The 14,996-nt window shown below is 41.4% G+C and overlaps 1 protein-coding gene across 2 annotated transcripts in view; it reads left to right on the top strand.

The window, feature by feature from the left end:
- The window catches only part of R3HDM1 (R3H domain containing 1), a 50,764-nt gene that overhangs the window by 10,756 nt on the left and 25,012 nt on the right, over positions 1-14,996 (top strand). For both annotated transcript variants that reach the window (XM_009084694.1, XM_009084702.1), the window contains 9 exons: positions 3,920-4,034; positions 6,141-6,219; positions 7,752-7,811; positions 7,893-8,033; positions 10,453-10,561; positions 10,657-10,752; positions 12,081-12,118; positions 12,201-12,251; positions 12,393-12,607. In XM_009084694.1, coding sequence (XP_009082942.1) covers positions 3,920-4,034; positions 6,141-6,219; positions 7,752-7,811; positions 7,893-8,033; positions 10,453-10,561; positions 10,657-10,752; positions 12,081-12,118; positions 12,201-12,251; positions 12,393-12,607 — 904 coding nt within the window. The remainder of the gene's footprint in view (positions 1-3,919; positions 4,035-6,140; positions 6,220-7,751; positions 7,812-7,892; positions 8,034-10,452; positions 10,562-10,656; positions 10,753-12,080; positions 12,119-12,200; positions 12,252-12,392; positions 12,608-14,996) is intronic.

The following is a 14,996-nucleotide window of genomic DNA, read 5'->3' as shown; positions in this document are numbered from 1 at the left end:
TGTCCTTAGCTGCACACTGCCAGGTTCTTGAAAGGAATTATTGCAGTCATAGAAGGGATGTAAAGGCTGTTTCTGCAGAGTGAGTTGAACTGTGTGATAATCTGAGTTTGTACAAAAGGAATACCATGGACCAGATTGCCTATTAAGAAACAAAATTAGATCTAGCTGTGAGTTTTCTTTAGAAGCAGTAATCTAGGAGAAATGGCTTATGATTCCCAATAGCTGTGCAAGTGATTGAGGGAACAAATTTAGTTCTTCCCTGCAGAGTGCAGAAACACATGTTGGAGGGTTAGGAGTAGGAATTTGTCACAAGTTCTGATGCTGGAGTGCACATCCTGTGGGGAACAGGTCTTCTGTGACCCTCTGTAACAACTCACACAGGCAGTTTCTTCACAAGTTTTGCTTTCTTTCCTGAAGAATCTTTGGGAAGACATGGGGGATATCTTCTAGAAGCACAATCAGCTGTTGGCTGCCTCAGGGCCCACTCTTTAGTGCATTAACTGTGCTTGGGACGTGGGGGAGGTGTGGTGGCTCAGTGAGGGGAGAGACTCTTACACAGCCTTCACTGTCACTGCCTCCCCTTGCTGGAAGAGTCACTGCTGTGTTGCATCAGTGAGTGCAACTGAAAAGTGGCTTCCAGTTCTGTGTTATCTGTGTTAAAATGGATTTTAAGGCATGGGGAGAATAAATTTCAGGATAACATTGCTGATGGTATTTGAAGAATCCCAGTTTTCGGTTATTAGAAAGTGTTAGCCTTGATAGGATGAGGAATACATGTGCTCTAGTGGTGTGAGTGCTGGGATAGCTCTGTGTTTGTGCCTGTGGCTGCTCATCAGTCTCCCCTTCCACACCACTGTGGACAGCAGCTCCTAGCACTGTGAGATTCTTGGGCATGGGTAGAAGTCCCTTAGGAAGTCACTGCTGGCACCTCTGGCTGTTTCTCTTGGGAAGGCTGTGATGGAAGAGGTTGGCAGACCAAAGAAATTATCTCAAGCAGATCCATTTATTTTTTATGTATGCATTTATATTTTCTTGAGCAGTTGCACCATGAAAAATAGACCAGTTCCTTACTGAGAAACCTAGACAAGAGCCTCACAAGATTTTTTTAAGCCTTGTTAAAAAGCACTGACAGCCCCTGACTGAAAGGTGCTGTGAAAGTATGAGCTTATAAATTTATTGCAGGAGGAAGAACATAACAGATATCTTTGTACATACACTAACTATTCTCTTGCTGCCCTTTGTCTAAGTGGTTGGTGCTGGTTGTTCTGGCTCTGTGTGCTCTGATGTGAAGTACAAGCACTAGCACAGGATGATTCATTTCAGCCCTTTAAGGAAGGGCTGTTTTCATAGCACAACAGTTGTTATTATGGGTAACGAGTAAATAAACCTTCAAAAGATTGAACTTTTTATTTTTCAGCAGTATAAAAGGACCCAAAGGAGGGAGAGTGGGGGAAGAAGACGACGTGGGTCTGTGATGTTAGTTTCTATTGACTTGTGTAAATTCAGGTTGGTGTTGGTTTGGGGGATTGCTAGTAAAAAGCCAAGACCTCAGGATGTAGAACTTTGAGTTCCATAATGTTTCCTGAGTCTTGCCTTTTTCTCCAGTGTTTTAAGCTGGAGGAATTTATTGGGTTTTGATGGTTCAGGGAGTTTTGCTTTTTTGCTTGGCTTTTTCTTGTTAATCATGATTTGGTGACAATTTCTTCTCCAGTGAAGGCTTGAGATGGGTGACCTGAGTTCCAGTGAGGAGTCTGTTCAGTCAAAATGCCAGCAGAGACCTGCTGCAAGCAGGGAGGGATTAAGGGAGTTAGATAGGGGAAGAGAAGTTAAAAGATTTCTCGGCAGCTTTCCAGTCAAGTAGGTCATATTTAATTAGATGCTACAGTTTTTATAGCATGAAATCACAGAAAGTGCCCTTTGGTACACAGTTCTGTTGTATCACACTTTGAAGTAGAACTGGTGGTAGTAGCAGAACTGCCTGTTCAGATGGTGATTCCTTTTTTAGCTCTCATTGGGAAAAGAAGTATGAAAATGAAATGATTACTTGCTAAGATCCTTTGACTGAACTCTTGCTGTATGCATTGACTTGAGATGAGTTTAGAACACATAATCCATTTTCTAGTTAAGAAATCAGACTATGAAATTTCCCTTAATTTACTGATAGTTTTCTAGAGGATGATTGTAAAATGGAGGAGAACATATTGATGGATCCAAGTCAGGAATATTTTCTTAGTAAGACAGAAACATGTTCCATTTTCAACTTGCCATTCACTTAGGAGCTCTGTCAGAGTAAATGTAGTGCATTTTGTAGTGACAAATAAGCTGCTCATTTGAATTTATGCTTGTGTTTATGAGGTAAGGAATGCAAAGATTTATTTTGGACTCTTTAAGGTCTGTAGCCAAGTGAATTCTCAAGACTAGGAAAGAATTCCTTACGAAGTTCCTTCTTAGTGACTGGTATTGCTCAGATGTGGTTATAGATAATCTCAGGAGCTGAGGAGTGTTCACACTGCAATGCTGTTTTGTGGGTGTTCATGAATTAGTAAGTTTAATTAGGACATTTAGTGTGGGGTAAAAAAATCACAATGAAAGGGAGAGTTAATAAAACTATCAGCAAACAATTTTTTTTCTCATCTGAAGGAGCTGTTGCTCCAAAACTGCAGATGGAAAGTGTTGTTGAGCCAAAGGCTCCTCAGTGCAGGGTTCCCATCCCACTCTGAGGGAGCCAGGGCAGAGCTTTGGGTGTGCCAGGCAGGGAGGAGCATGGCTGGGGGTTGTGCAAGGATGTGTTTGCATGTGAAACAGGCTTAGCCTTGGTGAATCCTGACTATATTTAACTCTGGCCAGATGACACGAGGGAGATCAAGTCTGTGCAACGACACATGAGGAGAAGCTTAGAGCCAGTGCCTGGGTGTGGGTGAGAATAGGTTTGAAGGGAGAGTGAGGACCTGTGTGGGGAAGGATGAGGTGCAGGGCAGAAGAGTGATAGGCAAGAGTGGATGAGGGGCAGGTTGTTTGGCTTGGGAAGGGTCAGATCTGTGGGGGAGAGCAGGTGACACCATAACTCAGTTGGCATCTGGGGGAGCAGAGTTGACATTTGAGGGAGTTAAACGGTAATGGGAGAGTCTCAGTCTGACAGGACTTTGCCATGGTTCCTCCTGGAGCCATTCAGACATGTGATGTCTCCATTGCTCCTTACCTCCTCTGGGTTTGCTGTCTGAAGTGTGTTAGTCCTTCACTGACTATCTTCTGAAAGAGTAAAGAGGAAACCAAACTGCAGTCTTTCACTAGTTAGGGGACCATAATGCCACTAATTTCAAAGAGAAACACTTTTTGCTGGATTTGGGAAACAGGTTTTAGATAGTTCACCTGCTTGTATAAAACCACAGATTCTGAGGTGACTGAACACAAAGCAACTCAATCAAAATAACTTGGTGACAGGTTTGCAAATTTTGCCTTGATGTATTGCACTGTAAATATTTTTCATGGATCTGGAAACGTTGTTCTGTCTTAGATCGAAACTTTGAGTTTATTTCTTCTTGCTGTAAACCAAACTGAAACTGGAATCAAGCTTTTCTAGTAAAGAACTGTGAAGACTGGGGAAAAAGCATCACAAACGATGCATTGCTTAAAAACACAGGAGCTGTATAAAATGTTAAAAACGACTCCAGTTTCAGATATAATGTGTATGAAGCAAGATCCTTTGGATTCATTTTGCAACAGCATTCAGGGCCTGGAAGTGTGTGTAAAACTAAAAGTGTGTGTGGTCCTTTCTATGCCTTCTCTGTACTTTATGATTTACTGATAAATAACTTCACTTTGTGGTTATGTGGAGTACATCCCAATATAGCACAGAACAGTTCTCCTGCAGGTATTGTTTGAAATGACTTCCATGATGACTGATTTTTACTTTTGACAGGAGAAAATTCAGATCCAGTTGTCACAATCTTTTGAAAAAGAAGAAAAACCTGCAAAAGATGAATCAGAAAAGGAAAAATCCAGTGATAAACTGTCCAGAAAAATGTTATCAAGAGGTTTGCTATCTGTCATTGTGCTTTTAAATGTCCTGTGTAGATAAAGAACAGATGAAAATACAGCTTTGCTCCCAGGTTTTTTTATTTTCTTGAGTTGGGTTTTTGGTTTTTTTTGCAAATGAAGCAAATAGATCAGACATGTTTGAGCTGGAGAAGGAATTGGTCCCAGAGGACACAGTGGATTTTAGACTCCATCAAACACATGTACTGCAGCAAATGCTTTTCCTTTCTGGGCTCTCTAGCTGTGCAGAGCAGCATAGAAACAGTTGTGCTGCCTCAGTTGTGTCCAAGTGTTGTTTGGAAAACAGATTTTACTAGTCAGTGGAAGTTCCTCTCTTATTCCCAGACTTTGTTGTCCCAGGCCTTGTGAAACTGAAGTGAGAATGGCACGGCCACCTTTGTACTTTTTCTGCTCATCCATCAGAAGAAGTCAGTGTTCTCAGTTGTTCACACTACTTTTGATACTATCTAGAATTTTTTCATAGTTTTGGAGTAAGGGTGGAACTGTATAAATAATATGGAGCAGTATTAGATGTTCACTTACATATTCCTGCATTCTGGATTGAAAATCTACTCTATCTGCTGAAAATCTTGGGGTTTTAATCTGAAAGAGAGCTGTGAAATTAGTGACATGAGCCTGTTTGTGTTCATGCTGCCTAATGCCTCCTGCAGGTGGAAGACAAATAAGCTCTTTATTTAAGCTCTTGCTTTAAATAAAGAATCCAGAATGCTTATCTGGGTATTTTAGATCAAAGAGTGTGTAGGTAATGTCTTTAAAGCTGGAATTCTTTATGAGAGAGGTAGCACTTTGTCTCATGCTCTGTAAGGCTTTCCTCGTGTGGCATTTCAGTGCAGCTTGTCCCAGCTGCTCCTGCAGCTGTCCCAGGTGTTTGTGAAATAAAAAGCACTGGGGTGAGGAATTCTACCTGTGTTCATAAATCTCAGTCCTTGAAATGATGCTTTAACCCCCACCCAGTACTCAATAGGTAATGATGAGGAGTTGAGAGCGAAGTGACAAAATGCCTGTGGTGGAAGTAGCTGTTTTAAATTCATCCAGTATCTCTTCTGGAGGTTAATTACTTCCCAATATAGGATGTGCCAAAATAGAAGATTATGGAATTTAAGCATCAGTCTTCGAGTAATTATGACTAAATCATTGCTCACTTGCAAATTGAGAAAATTGAAGTAAATAATTACTGAATCTTGAAGATGTTTTACCGGGCATAGCCTTTTTTTTTTTTCTCCTTTCTCTCCTCAGAATCAAAAGTAATCTCAAACCAGAACTGCTCAGACTTCCATGGTTTCATTTATACTCCCTGGGCAGCTGGAACAGCTGGGACCTAGGCATGAGTTTGAGTAGTGCCTAACTAACCTGAGGCTAGGTTAACACATAAGGAGTTCTTGAAAGAAGTCTAGTTCCAAAAATACTGTTAAAACACCTGTTGATTTGAATTCTAAGACCTGGAACTCAAAGGTGCTCATGGAAGGGAAAATTTGGTGTTAAATCATCTCTTTCAGGGACAGATTTTTGAGGAGAACATGTCACTTTGAGTACTTTGATATTCTGAAACCAGAAAGGGGTAGAAGCTTGTGAGGCATCTTTTTAAAAGCACCTAAATGTCACGTTGGGAGAACAAAGTCCAACAGAACAAGGATGTTTAGTGATTCCAAGCAGCACTTTGAAGGTTAAACTGTTACATTCTGAACGACATTCTTTCTTTGGGCAACATGCAGTAGTTCTGTAGATGGACTGCTGCTGGTCCAGGGATGTGTCCATGAGCAGTGGGATGAAGCTGGCAGGCTAAGGGAATCAGGTGTCTCGTGGTGATGCTCTGCTTCACGACACACAGCCAGGTGTTGATGGATTGGCTTCTGCTGCTCTGTGACACTTGGGTCAGGGGATAGTGGGGTATTGATGGGATTTCTGTTTGGCTTCTGATTTGTGAGCCTTTTCCCTAGAAACTGGGAGTGTATAATTTGGGGGATAATGTGCTTAATAGTTCTGTAGTATTGACCCATACATAGTATGTTCAGTAATAATTGGGGAACAAGTAATCTTAGTGTTTCTTTAGAGTGTAATTTTGCTCTCTTCCCCCTCACCCTTAGATTCCAGCCAAGAGTATACAGATTCCACTGGTATAGATCTTCATGAATTTTTAGTAAATACATTAAAAAACAATCCCAGGTAAGAATCAGTAATGTCACCTTTGTTTTTGTTTCTTCTTGTTGCTTGAGGTGTCCCACTTTTTTTTTTTTTCTTTTTTTTTTTTTTGCTTGTGGTTTTATTTTTTCCCCTCTTAAATGTCTAACACTACCTGTCAGTTATTCAGGATGAGATTTGGTTGCACAGGCTGTCTGAAACACCAATCCACTGTCATTTGTGTGGGGTTTGAGCAGAGGCTCAGGACATTGAAATGGTTTAAACGCTTTTAATGTTTGATGGGCAAATAACGTGCTCAGTCTGTGTGCAGTTCTCTCCCTGAAGGGACTCTGATGCAGTGTCTCTAAAACTTGTACTCTCTTACATCTGCTTGTTAGAGACCAAGCTGCCTTCTCTGCCTCTGATCTGTCCTGCACTGAATTTATAGATAAAGGCTTTTTTTAAGCTGTACCATGTAACTATAGTTAGAATCCTCACTCTGCACATCAGAAACCAAATGTGACCCAATTCAAGTCCATCATTTGTTAGCTACAGAGCTGACCTGGTTCTGTTGTTCTGAGGTTTGCAGTGTGTCACTGTGTGCCCTCAGTGGGTTGGTACTGGGCTTGTGGCTGTATGTGCAAGGCAAGAAACTAACTGGGTGCAGTTGTGCAGCTGTACAAAAGCTGTTCCACTGCTCTTTGTTACTCATTCATATTATAGTTAGGATTTCCACAGAGATAATTTATTAGGATTCTATTTTGTTGGAGAGAAAAAGTCAAATGACCCATAATAAGGGGCCAAAGCCATTACATCCTGCTGAGTAAAACTGGAACACACAGACCTCTGTAAGACTCTTCTGTTGTTCCTCTTTGAAGTCACAAAGTGTCCCAGTGGACATAAGGAGTTGTAGGTGCAGATCTCCATGCACAGTAACTGGGGAGCTCATTTATTTGACTTGCACAAATGATGAACTGTGCAACAGTGAATTTCATTACATGTTAACAGTTGACTGGAACTGACACCAGCATTTTTAAGAACAATGTTCATTTCTACCCCCTTGAGTTTGAGCTTTCTTTGTATTTCCAATACCTCATCCCATTGCCACGTGTGCCAGCTCTAACCCTTTGGGTGTTGGTGTTGTGCCTCTCGCTCCCAGTGCTCTGTCACTGTTCCTCAGGGATCCCATGATGTGCTTCACAATTCCAGGGCCAGCTCAGGCCTCTGCAGATCTTACTGCCCACACTAACCAAAAAGGAACAGCCCCATCCCTGCCTTTCCTCCTAGAGCTTCTCCTCTCCATTACTATACTTCCTGTTGAGCCTCCAGGGCAGAGATGACTTGGAGGATCTCTGATCTCTGAGATGAGAACATGTTTCACTAGGCAGGTTCAATGCAATTTAGCCAGGCAAAAAAAGAATGCTTTGTCCTAAAAATGCTGCATTTGACACGTGGTGGTCCTGTTTACAGTCTGCCATCAGCCCTTGATCACAGCTCTGATCTGTGTATTCTTAAGATGAATACAGCTGCAGTTATTGGAGTGTCTCATATGTGAGTTGCTGTGTTTTTATTTTCAGGGACAGAATGATGCTGCTGAAATTAGAACAGGAAATTTTAGATTTCATTGGTAATAATGAGTAAGTACTGTACTCTCATAGGAAAAAAGAATTCAAGAGTGTTCCTGTGTATTTAATAAAACTACTATTCCTTTCTTCCAGAGTTCCAAGGAAAAAGTTTCCCCCAATGACATCTTACCACAGAATGCTGTTGCACAGGGTAGCTGCTTACTTTGGATTAGAGCACAACGTGGACCAGAGTGGGAAGTCAGTCATAGTAAATAAAACTAGCAATACAAGAATGTAAGTGTGAAAGCCTTGACCAAAGTTTTTTGCTGCATAGATCTAACCCCTGGGATATGTCATGCAGTGATGCTGCAGCTGTAGCAGCTGGGGGTGTCCACTCTTTGGGAGCCAGGCATCAAGGAGAGGTAGCTGTGAGATCTTTACTGTTCGTGTGCCAGTGCTGTGTAATAATGTGACCTGCTTCATGTTTAAACTCTTTTGGGGAAAAAAGGGTGTTATCTGTAAGCTAAGAATTTTTGTTGCTTTTTCTGGCAGAAATGCTTTGCTAACTTTGTTTCTGTGAAATAAGAATTTACATCGACTGTTTCTCTGTTTAAAGATTTACACCAGTGAAGTGTACAAAGTACACAATTTATTTCTTTTGGAAAGCAGAACCAGCCCTTATCTTAGAACAGGCTCAGTTCTGATTTGGTGAAGGGAGAGGACAAGACTTGCACAACTTTGGCTTTTGCACTGTAAAGTTCTACTGGGCAAATTCAGGTGTTGAAGTTGCTCACAGTTCTCACATGGCCTTACACAAACGTAGCAGGGAAGACAGACATCAGTGGAAGTGTCAATCAGGTTAACAAGCCATGGTGTGCTGCTTTCCTGGGAGGGCTAGAGATTTTGGGGAAAAAACCCTCAGCAAATCCATAGTGAAAAAAAAACCAAAACAGCAGTGAGGCCACAGCAGCTCCAAAATCCTTGTGGGATTGAGGTTTTCATTCAAAGCACCCCCAGCTCTTCCCTCTGTCCTCTGCATCTGCTCTGTCTCCTCATTCTCTCTCAGAAAGGCAAAGGACTAATGCCTTGATGTATTTGTGCCACCTAGTTTCTAGTTTTAACTTCAAGCATTTGCCTGTTGTTTTGAACACGAACACAGGAGTTTAAGCACCTGCATCCTAATCCCAGTCTCTACGTAGTTTTGGAAACAAAAAAAAGTAATTATCCACCATAATTTTAGAGTCAGTGGAACTGAAATGATGTGCCACACTGAAATTTCACTTAAGTAAACAGTTTCTCCTCAAAAGATTTTAGAAAAATATATAGAGCCTAAATATATGTTGAATACTTACATTGTTTATGTATGTGGTTTTGCTTTGGCTGTACATTCTGTACTTAAATTGACTTGTAAAGCCAAACACTTCAAGCCTGTTGCCTTTGCATCTAGCAGCATCTCTGGACTGAAGCTTCAGTCCAGCACTTCGTGTGGAATAAGAACTAATAAGATTATTTCATTTTTATGCCTTTTTATTTTTTAGGCCATATTTAACAGCTTTTGGCCCTGGAAGCCCTATAGGTGTAGTGACTAATTAGCAGGCATTTCATCTAACCTGCAGACATAAAGATTCTTGATGTTTTCAACATTCTTATTTTAAATCATTTTTGATATAAAATAAGAATTTAGAAAGAAAACCTTGGAGATCTGCTCCACGTTGAATAAACCCAAACTTACCTTTTCCTCATAGGCAGATCCCCAGCTCCATCGCCGATCAGTGATGGTACTGACATCAACCACCCAGTGCTCACTGGGACGTCTCAGTGGAGTGGGAGTTGGTGATTGCAGGGCAGTAAATTCAGGGACCTTTAAAAGAAAAGAGGTAAGACAGTCTAAAGGTTCTCTGAAATGCCTGCTAATTATGCTTGGGCATCCAGGAACTAACAGGCAGGGCTGGATGTTTTATAGAGAGCTCTCCTGGCCCGACCCAGGTGTCCTAGGCCATGGGTAAATAACAAACAGAGTGTACATTTGTTTTGTCAAAATTTTCCTGAGTGTCTGAGCTCTTCTCCCATGACAGTACTAGTTTTATTGTCCAGGTACTCGGTATCTATTTTTAATAACAAGAGTTTGCAAAATATTGCTTTTTCTTTCACAAAGGAGAGCAAATAGCAAACCAATATCTATAATCTGTTGCTTCACCCTCTCCCTATGACCATGTGAAGTTCTTGCTTGCCTTCATTATACTGTTCTTCTCTTACCTATTTCTACTTAATTTTGTTCTAGAAGTTTCTAAGTCTCAGTGCTTTCTCCTCTATCTTGTTTTCCCTCGAAATGAGCCCTGAGGTATTGCAGCTCTGGCAGCAAGCACCTGTCTTCACTTCCATGCATGCCCAGTACCCATTGCATGGCCCCAAGTCAGGAGTCAGGAGCACTTCTGATCCCCAAGGGCATGTGGTTTGTTTGCCACCTTAACTGGGAGTTGAAGCAAAAGCTTTGAAGGAGGAAGAGATTTGTAAAAGCAGGTTTGTCGTGCCTCAGGAGCAGGACTTGTCAGGGTGCACCTCATCCCTTCCACTGCCTGGACAGCCAAAGTTTGTGACTGCAGTTAGAGTATTAAGTATATTTAACGTTAATCTTGAGTGTATTTTGGTTTGTTCCACTGTCAGTATATGTTAATGATCCCATAAATATTCTCTTTGTAACAACTTTCCACAGACCTGACCAAAAGTTCTGTGAGCACATAAAGGATGAGAAGAGTGATGATTTCCAGAAACGCTACATCCTTAAAAGGGATAACTCTAGCTTAGACAAAGATGACAACCAGGTAAAGGACACAGATGATTTCTTTCCACTTGCTGTGTCTGACTGTGTGTTTGTGCTGTTTCCCTGTAAAAGCTGACACTGTATCACTTCATTTAGATGAGAATACGATTAAAAGATGACAGAAGAAGTAAATCCATAGAAGAACGTGAAGAGGAATATCAGAGAGCTAGAGAAAGAATATTTGCACAAGATGTACGTATCAAAGAAAACCTTTCAGTGTTCTGTGTGAGTGCTTCACACCCAGACATGCACATGTGGCTTTGTTAAAGGATGCATCTTCCCAGGAAACCTCCTGGGTTGGGGGGGAACTGAGCAGATAAGGGTCAGTAGTGTGGCCTGAGTGAATTTTAAACGGCATTGAAGTCACTGAGAAATCCTCTGTTTTCCCTGATCACTGCTGGATGGTGACATTGAGGAATCATTTTGGTGTGTTCTCTAGCATTTCTAGTTCAATGCATTGTTTTGCCCCTTACTGCAATTTGAGTTACAGTTTTAGTACTGCAATAATTGTTGCTCAGAACAATAATGATTTTTGAAAGGAAAAAACAAAGAACCAAAAAGGTTTTATCTGTATCAAACACATTTTATGATTTTGAGTGGTCACAGTACAGTGACGTGAAATTTCAGTTGGAAGTCTAGCATCTAATCTCTTGACTGGAGTTACCTAGCAGGACAACATTGTAGGTACAATTCAATCACAAGTAGTGATTATATTTCATTATATTGAGTAAAACAGAACAAATATGTCTTAAAAAATGTTACTTCTAATAATCCACTTTTTCTGACATTTGTCTGTAGCTCTTGCACATCCAAAACCAGATTCTTGCTCTTAAGAAAGAGCAATGAGCTCTGAGAGGCTAATTTGTTGTATTAAAATATTTTCACAAACCCTTTTTTTGTTCACCCGAGTTACAAACAAAAAGAGTGGATTTTTGGATAGAAAAGTACCTTTTCCTTTTGGATATTCATTTACCATGTATTGTACCCTTAGGAGCTTTGTGGCAGGTGTTAGGAGTCACAGTCAAGGATGACATAACTGAAGTTGTTGATAGCATTTTTGTGATTGTGTGTTCTGTCTGCTTTGTAGCACACACGTAGTTGTACCCACAGCATTGAGTAGTTACTTCAGGAGCCAGGGTCATTTGCTGCAGCCTTTCCAGCAGCAAAGGCAGCTCTGGGGTGGGAACAGCCTAGTGAAGTCACACCCCAGCTGGAAGTGACCTCAGGCAGGGAAGGCCTATTGGAAGGATTGTGACCTCAGGAAAATCCTGCTATAACCCAAAAGAGCAGCTCTGTAACTGTTCTGATGCTGACTCTGATTTCCTGCACATGGGCCTTTTTCTGTTTCCCCACAACATGGAAGCTATTCGCCAAAGAGGTGAAGTTTTTCAGGCAGCTCATTGTAAAGAGGATGCTGTAAAAGTCCATGTGTAATGCAGAAGGCTCCAGGTTGCAGCGTGTGTTGTGTTAGAGGTTCTAGATGCCATTTGTATTAATTTCTGCACTTCTCTGCCCCTCAGTCCCTGTGTTCCCAAGAGAATTATTTCACTGATAAAAGGTAAGAAAATCTTCCATTTAATTCTCTTTTGCTTTCCTATTTCCCTGATAAATATTAAGCTATCTTATTAAAATGTCAACAGAATCCAGGAGGAAGAAACTAATAGTACACAACAAAGACGACAGATACTTAGGTATTTGATGCTTTCTTTAAAAAACATAAACTCCCGAAGCATTCTGCATGCACTTCACCTTTTCTTTCTCCTGCTCCTTTTTATTCTTTTCTCTCATTTGGCAATGATCCTTGTGCTAAAAGCTTAGTTTATCACCGACAGGATCAATAAGGAAGCATCAGGGAGATCAGCCAACAGCCACCAGAGCAGCACAGAGTACTGCGAGCCGCGGCCCTGGAGCAGCACCGACTCCGACAGCTCCCTGCGCAGCCTGAAGCCAGCAGTGACCAAAGCCAGCAGCTTCAGTGGCATCTCAGTGCTGACTCGAGGGGACAGCTCTGGCAGCAGCAAAAGCACAGGCAGGCTGTCCAAGACAGGTACAATGCCATGCAGCAGGGAGGTGCGCGCTGCTCCGTCGCGCTGCGCGTGGCACATGTGTGTGGCTCTGTCTCGGGCGCTCCATGCATCCAGCTCAGGCATGGAGTGCCTGCAGGCTCAGCCCTGCATCCATCTGCCTTGGAGAGCAGAATTTGGGTAACACTGAGATATGAAGACACTTGAATGTGGGAGTAGAATTGTGAAGTGCATTGTAGATGGCTTGGAGCTAAATGCATTTCATCTCGTACAAAGGGTTTGAAAACCTTTATCACCATAAATGCTTTTGTATGAAATACTTAACTCTGCGGTTTCAGCATAGCAAAGCTGCATTGTGCAGCCTTAGGAAACTGCACTGCTATCCTGCTAGCTGGGATAAAACAGCATTAAAGCCCATGGATTGTTAGTTATATGGATTGTGTTATCCTTCTTCTGGTGAATTTAAATTAATATAGCTAAAATACTTAATTTTTAGATTGCTGAAAAATTAGGTCAGTGGTACAAAGTGTGCTGTTCAATTTTAATATTCAGAAGTGTTGGGGGAAAATACTCCTAGGAGTCTGGGTTTGAGAGCTGTGTTAGCTTGTAATTAGTGTGAAAGTAAAATCACAGAAAATATGGGTATGAGTCTTCTGTGAGACAAAACTGAAATTTAGTAAATATTTGTATTCCAAATCCAACAAAATGGATCCAATCAATAATCTTGGTGGTGGAGAATTCTAGGGTGGTAACACATGGGTGGGTTACTGAAGCACTGCTCCAGAATTTCAAGTAGAACTGTAAAAAAGCAGACTATAATTACATGCCTGTATGAGTATTGGCTTTGATCTTGTTTATACAACTTGTTTCTAATGAGGATCTGTTTAAATTTTCTGCTTTCCCTTAAACCACCACTACCCTTTAGGTGTATCACCACACTGCTATATCTTAATGCAGTAAACCAGTTACAAATTCTGTTTGTCCATTGTATACTGGTATGAAAAATGCATTCCAAGGTCCTTCTGTCTGTGCTGTAAAATTGTGCCCTCACAGGGAGTTGTTTCACTTAGCAATGCAGTAATGCTCTTTGGCACAGCCTGAAAAGAAACTACCACCTGACAATATATGTAGAAAATACATTCTCAGAAAGAGTTGCTTTCTGGCTTTCAACCACATAAATGGATCCTTAAAATTTTGCTGGAAACTTGATTTTTGGCATTCTGAGAGTTAACAGTGCAAGTTCAGAATGCACATCTTGATGGTTTTGCTTCACTGCAGTCACAGGTGGTGGTGATTTGGCATGTGCTGAGGTTGGGGTTGTGTTTGTGTGGATGAGGATGTAATTGACTCTGGCTGCGATGGCTTCAGCCTAACTTCTCTACATAATCTAGAAGTGGATACACTTGGAAACTAATCTAATGGAAGCAGCTCTGGTCAGGTGAAGATGATTTTGCAGAACTGGGATATGCTGTTTTGACCAGTTTACAATTAATAGCTTTGATTTTTCATTCAGCAATAGAAAAAGGCCAACAGGCAGCACCAGCCAGTGCCTTGGGCTATACTCTTCATAAGCACAAGTAGAGGGGTCACAGTTAGGAATTTTTTCCAAGGGCTGCACAGTAACATCATACAGTAGACAAATTCCATCACAGCCCTTTGAGTCTTGCTTTCTCTTCTAGATTGTATAGAGGCTGATGATGAGGAGTTCTTACGTTTAAATAACTGCATTCTGTTTGCAAGTCCTGCAAGTATCACAGCCTTAAATGTCTTTGCTAAACTGTACACCTGGAGCTCTGGGTATAGAGTGATCTGGGAACAGCAGTTCCGTATGGGACTTCTGGAACACTGCTTTTAGCTGCATGTGTTGCCTTTACAGGAAGCTCAGGGTCTGGTTCTTCACTGCCTTGCAATGTTTCTGGTCATTTGTATCTGTAAAATGATTTTTGCTTTCAAGTGGCTATTTCATACTCCTTTTGAAATTTGGATTATTACATAAAGCCAGGCCAAAGCTACATATTACTCTCATTTTTTCCTGGCTATGTTCTTGATTTCAGTCTGCAAATTGTCAGAGGAGGAACAAACCAGTTTTGTGGTTTTTAGTGTTCTGCAGATTGTCCAACAGGTGAGTCAGAGATCCTCTGACACCTGGTAGTAAAACAAAACCAGTCATTGCTTGCATGCAGGCTGTGTCTGCAGAGTGTGTGATGTGCCCAGAAGGGACAGTGTGCCTGCTCGTCTGCATTACCCCTGGCCTGCACAGCTGCAGTAGCTGTAGGCTGTGTGCTCATCACCTCAGTGTATCCAACTGACACGTGTATCCATCATTTTGGAGTAAGTGACCAACCACTTACATGACTTCTGGATGTACAGACGTGTATTTTCTGACCAGAAAACCAGAGCTAGACATGAAAG

Source organism: Acanthisitta chloris, unplaced genomic scaffold (genome assembly GCF_000695815.1).
Source record: "Acanthisitta chloris isolate BGI_N310 unplaced genomic scaffold, ASM69581v1 scaffold25730, whole genome shotgun sequence".
In the NCBI taxonomy this organism is placed as follows: domain Eukaryota; kingdom Metazoa; phylum Chordata; class Aves; order Passeriformes; family Acanthisittidae; genus Acanthisitta; species Acanthisitta chloris.
Note: the sequence above shows the minus strand (reverse complement) of the source record. Positions and strands in the feature narration are given on the sequence as shown.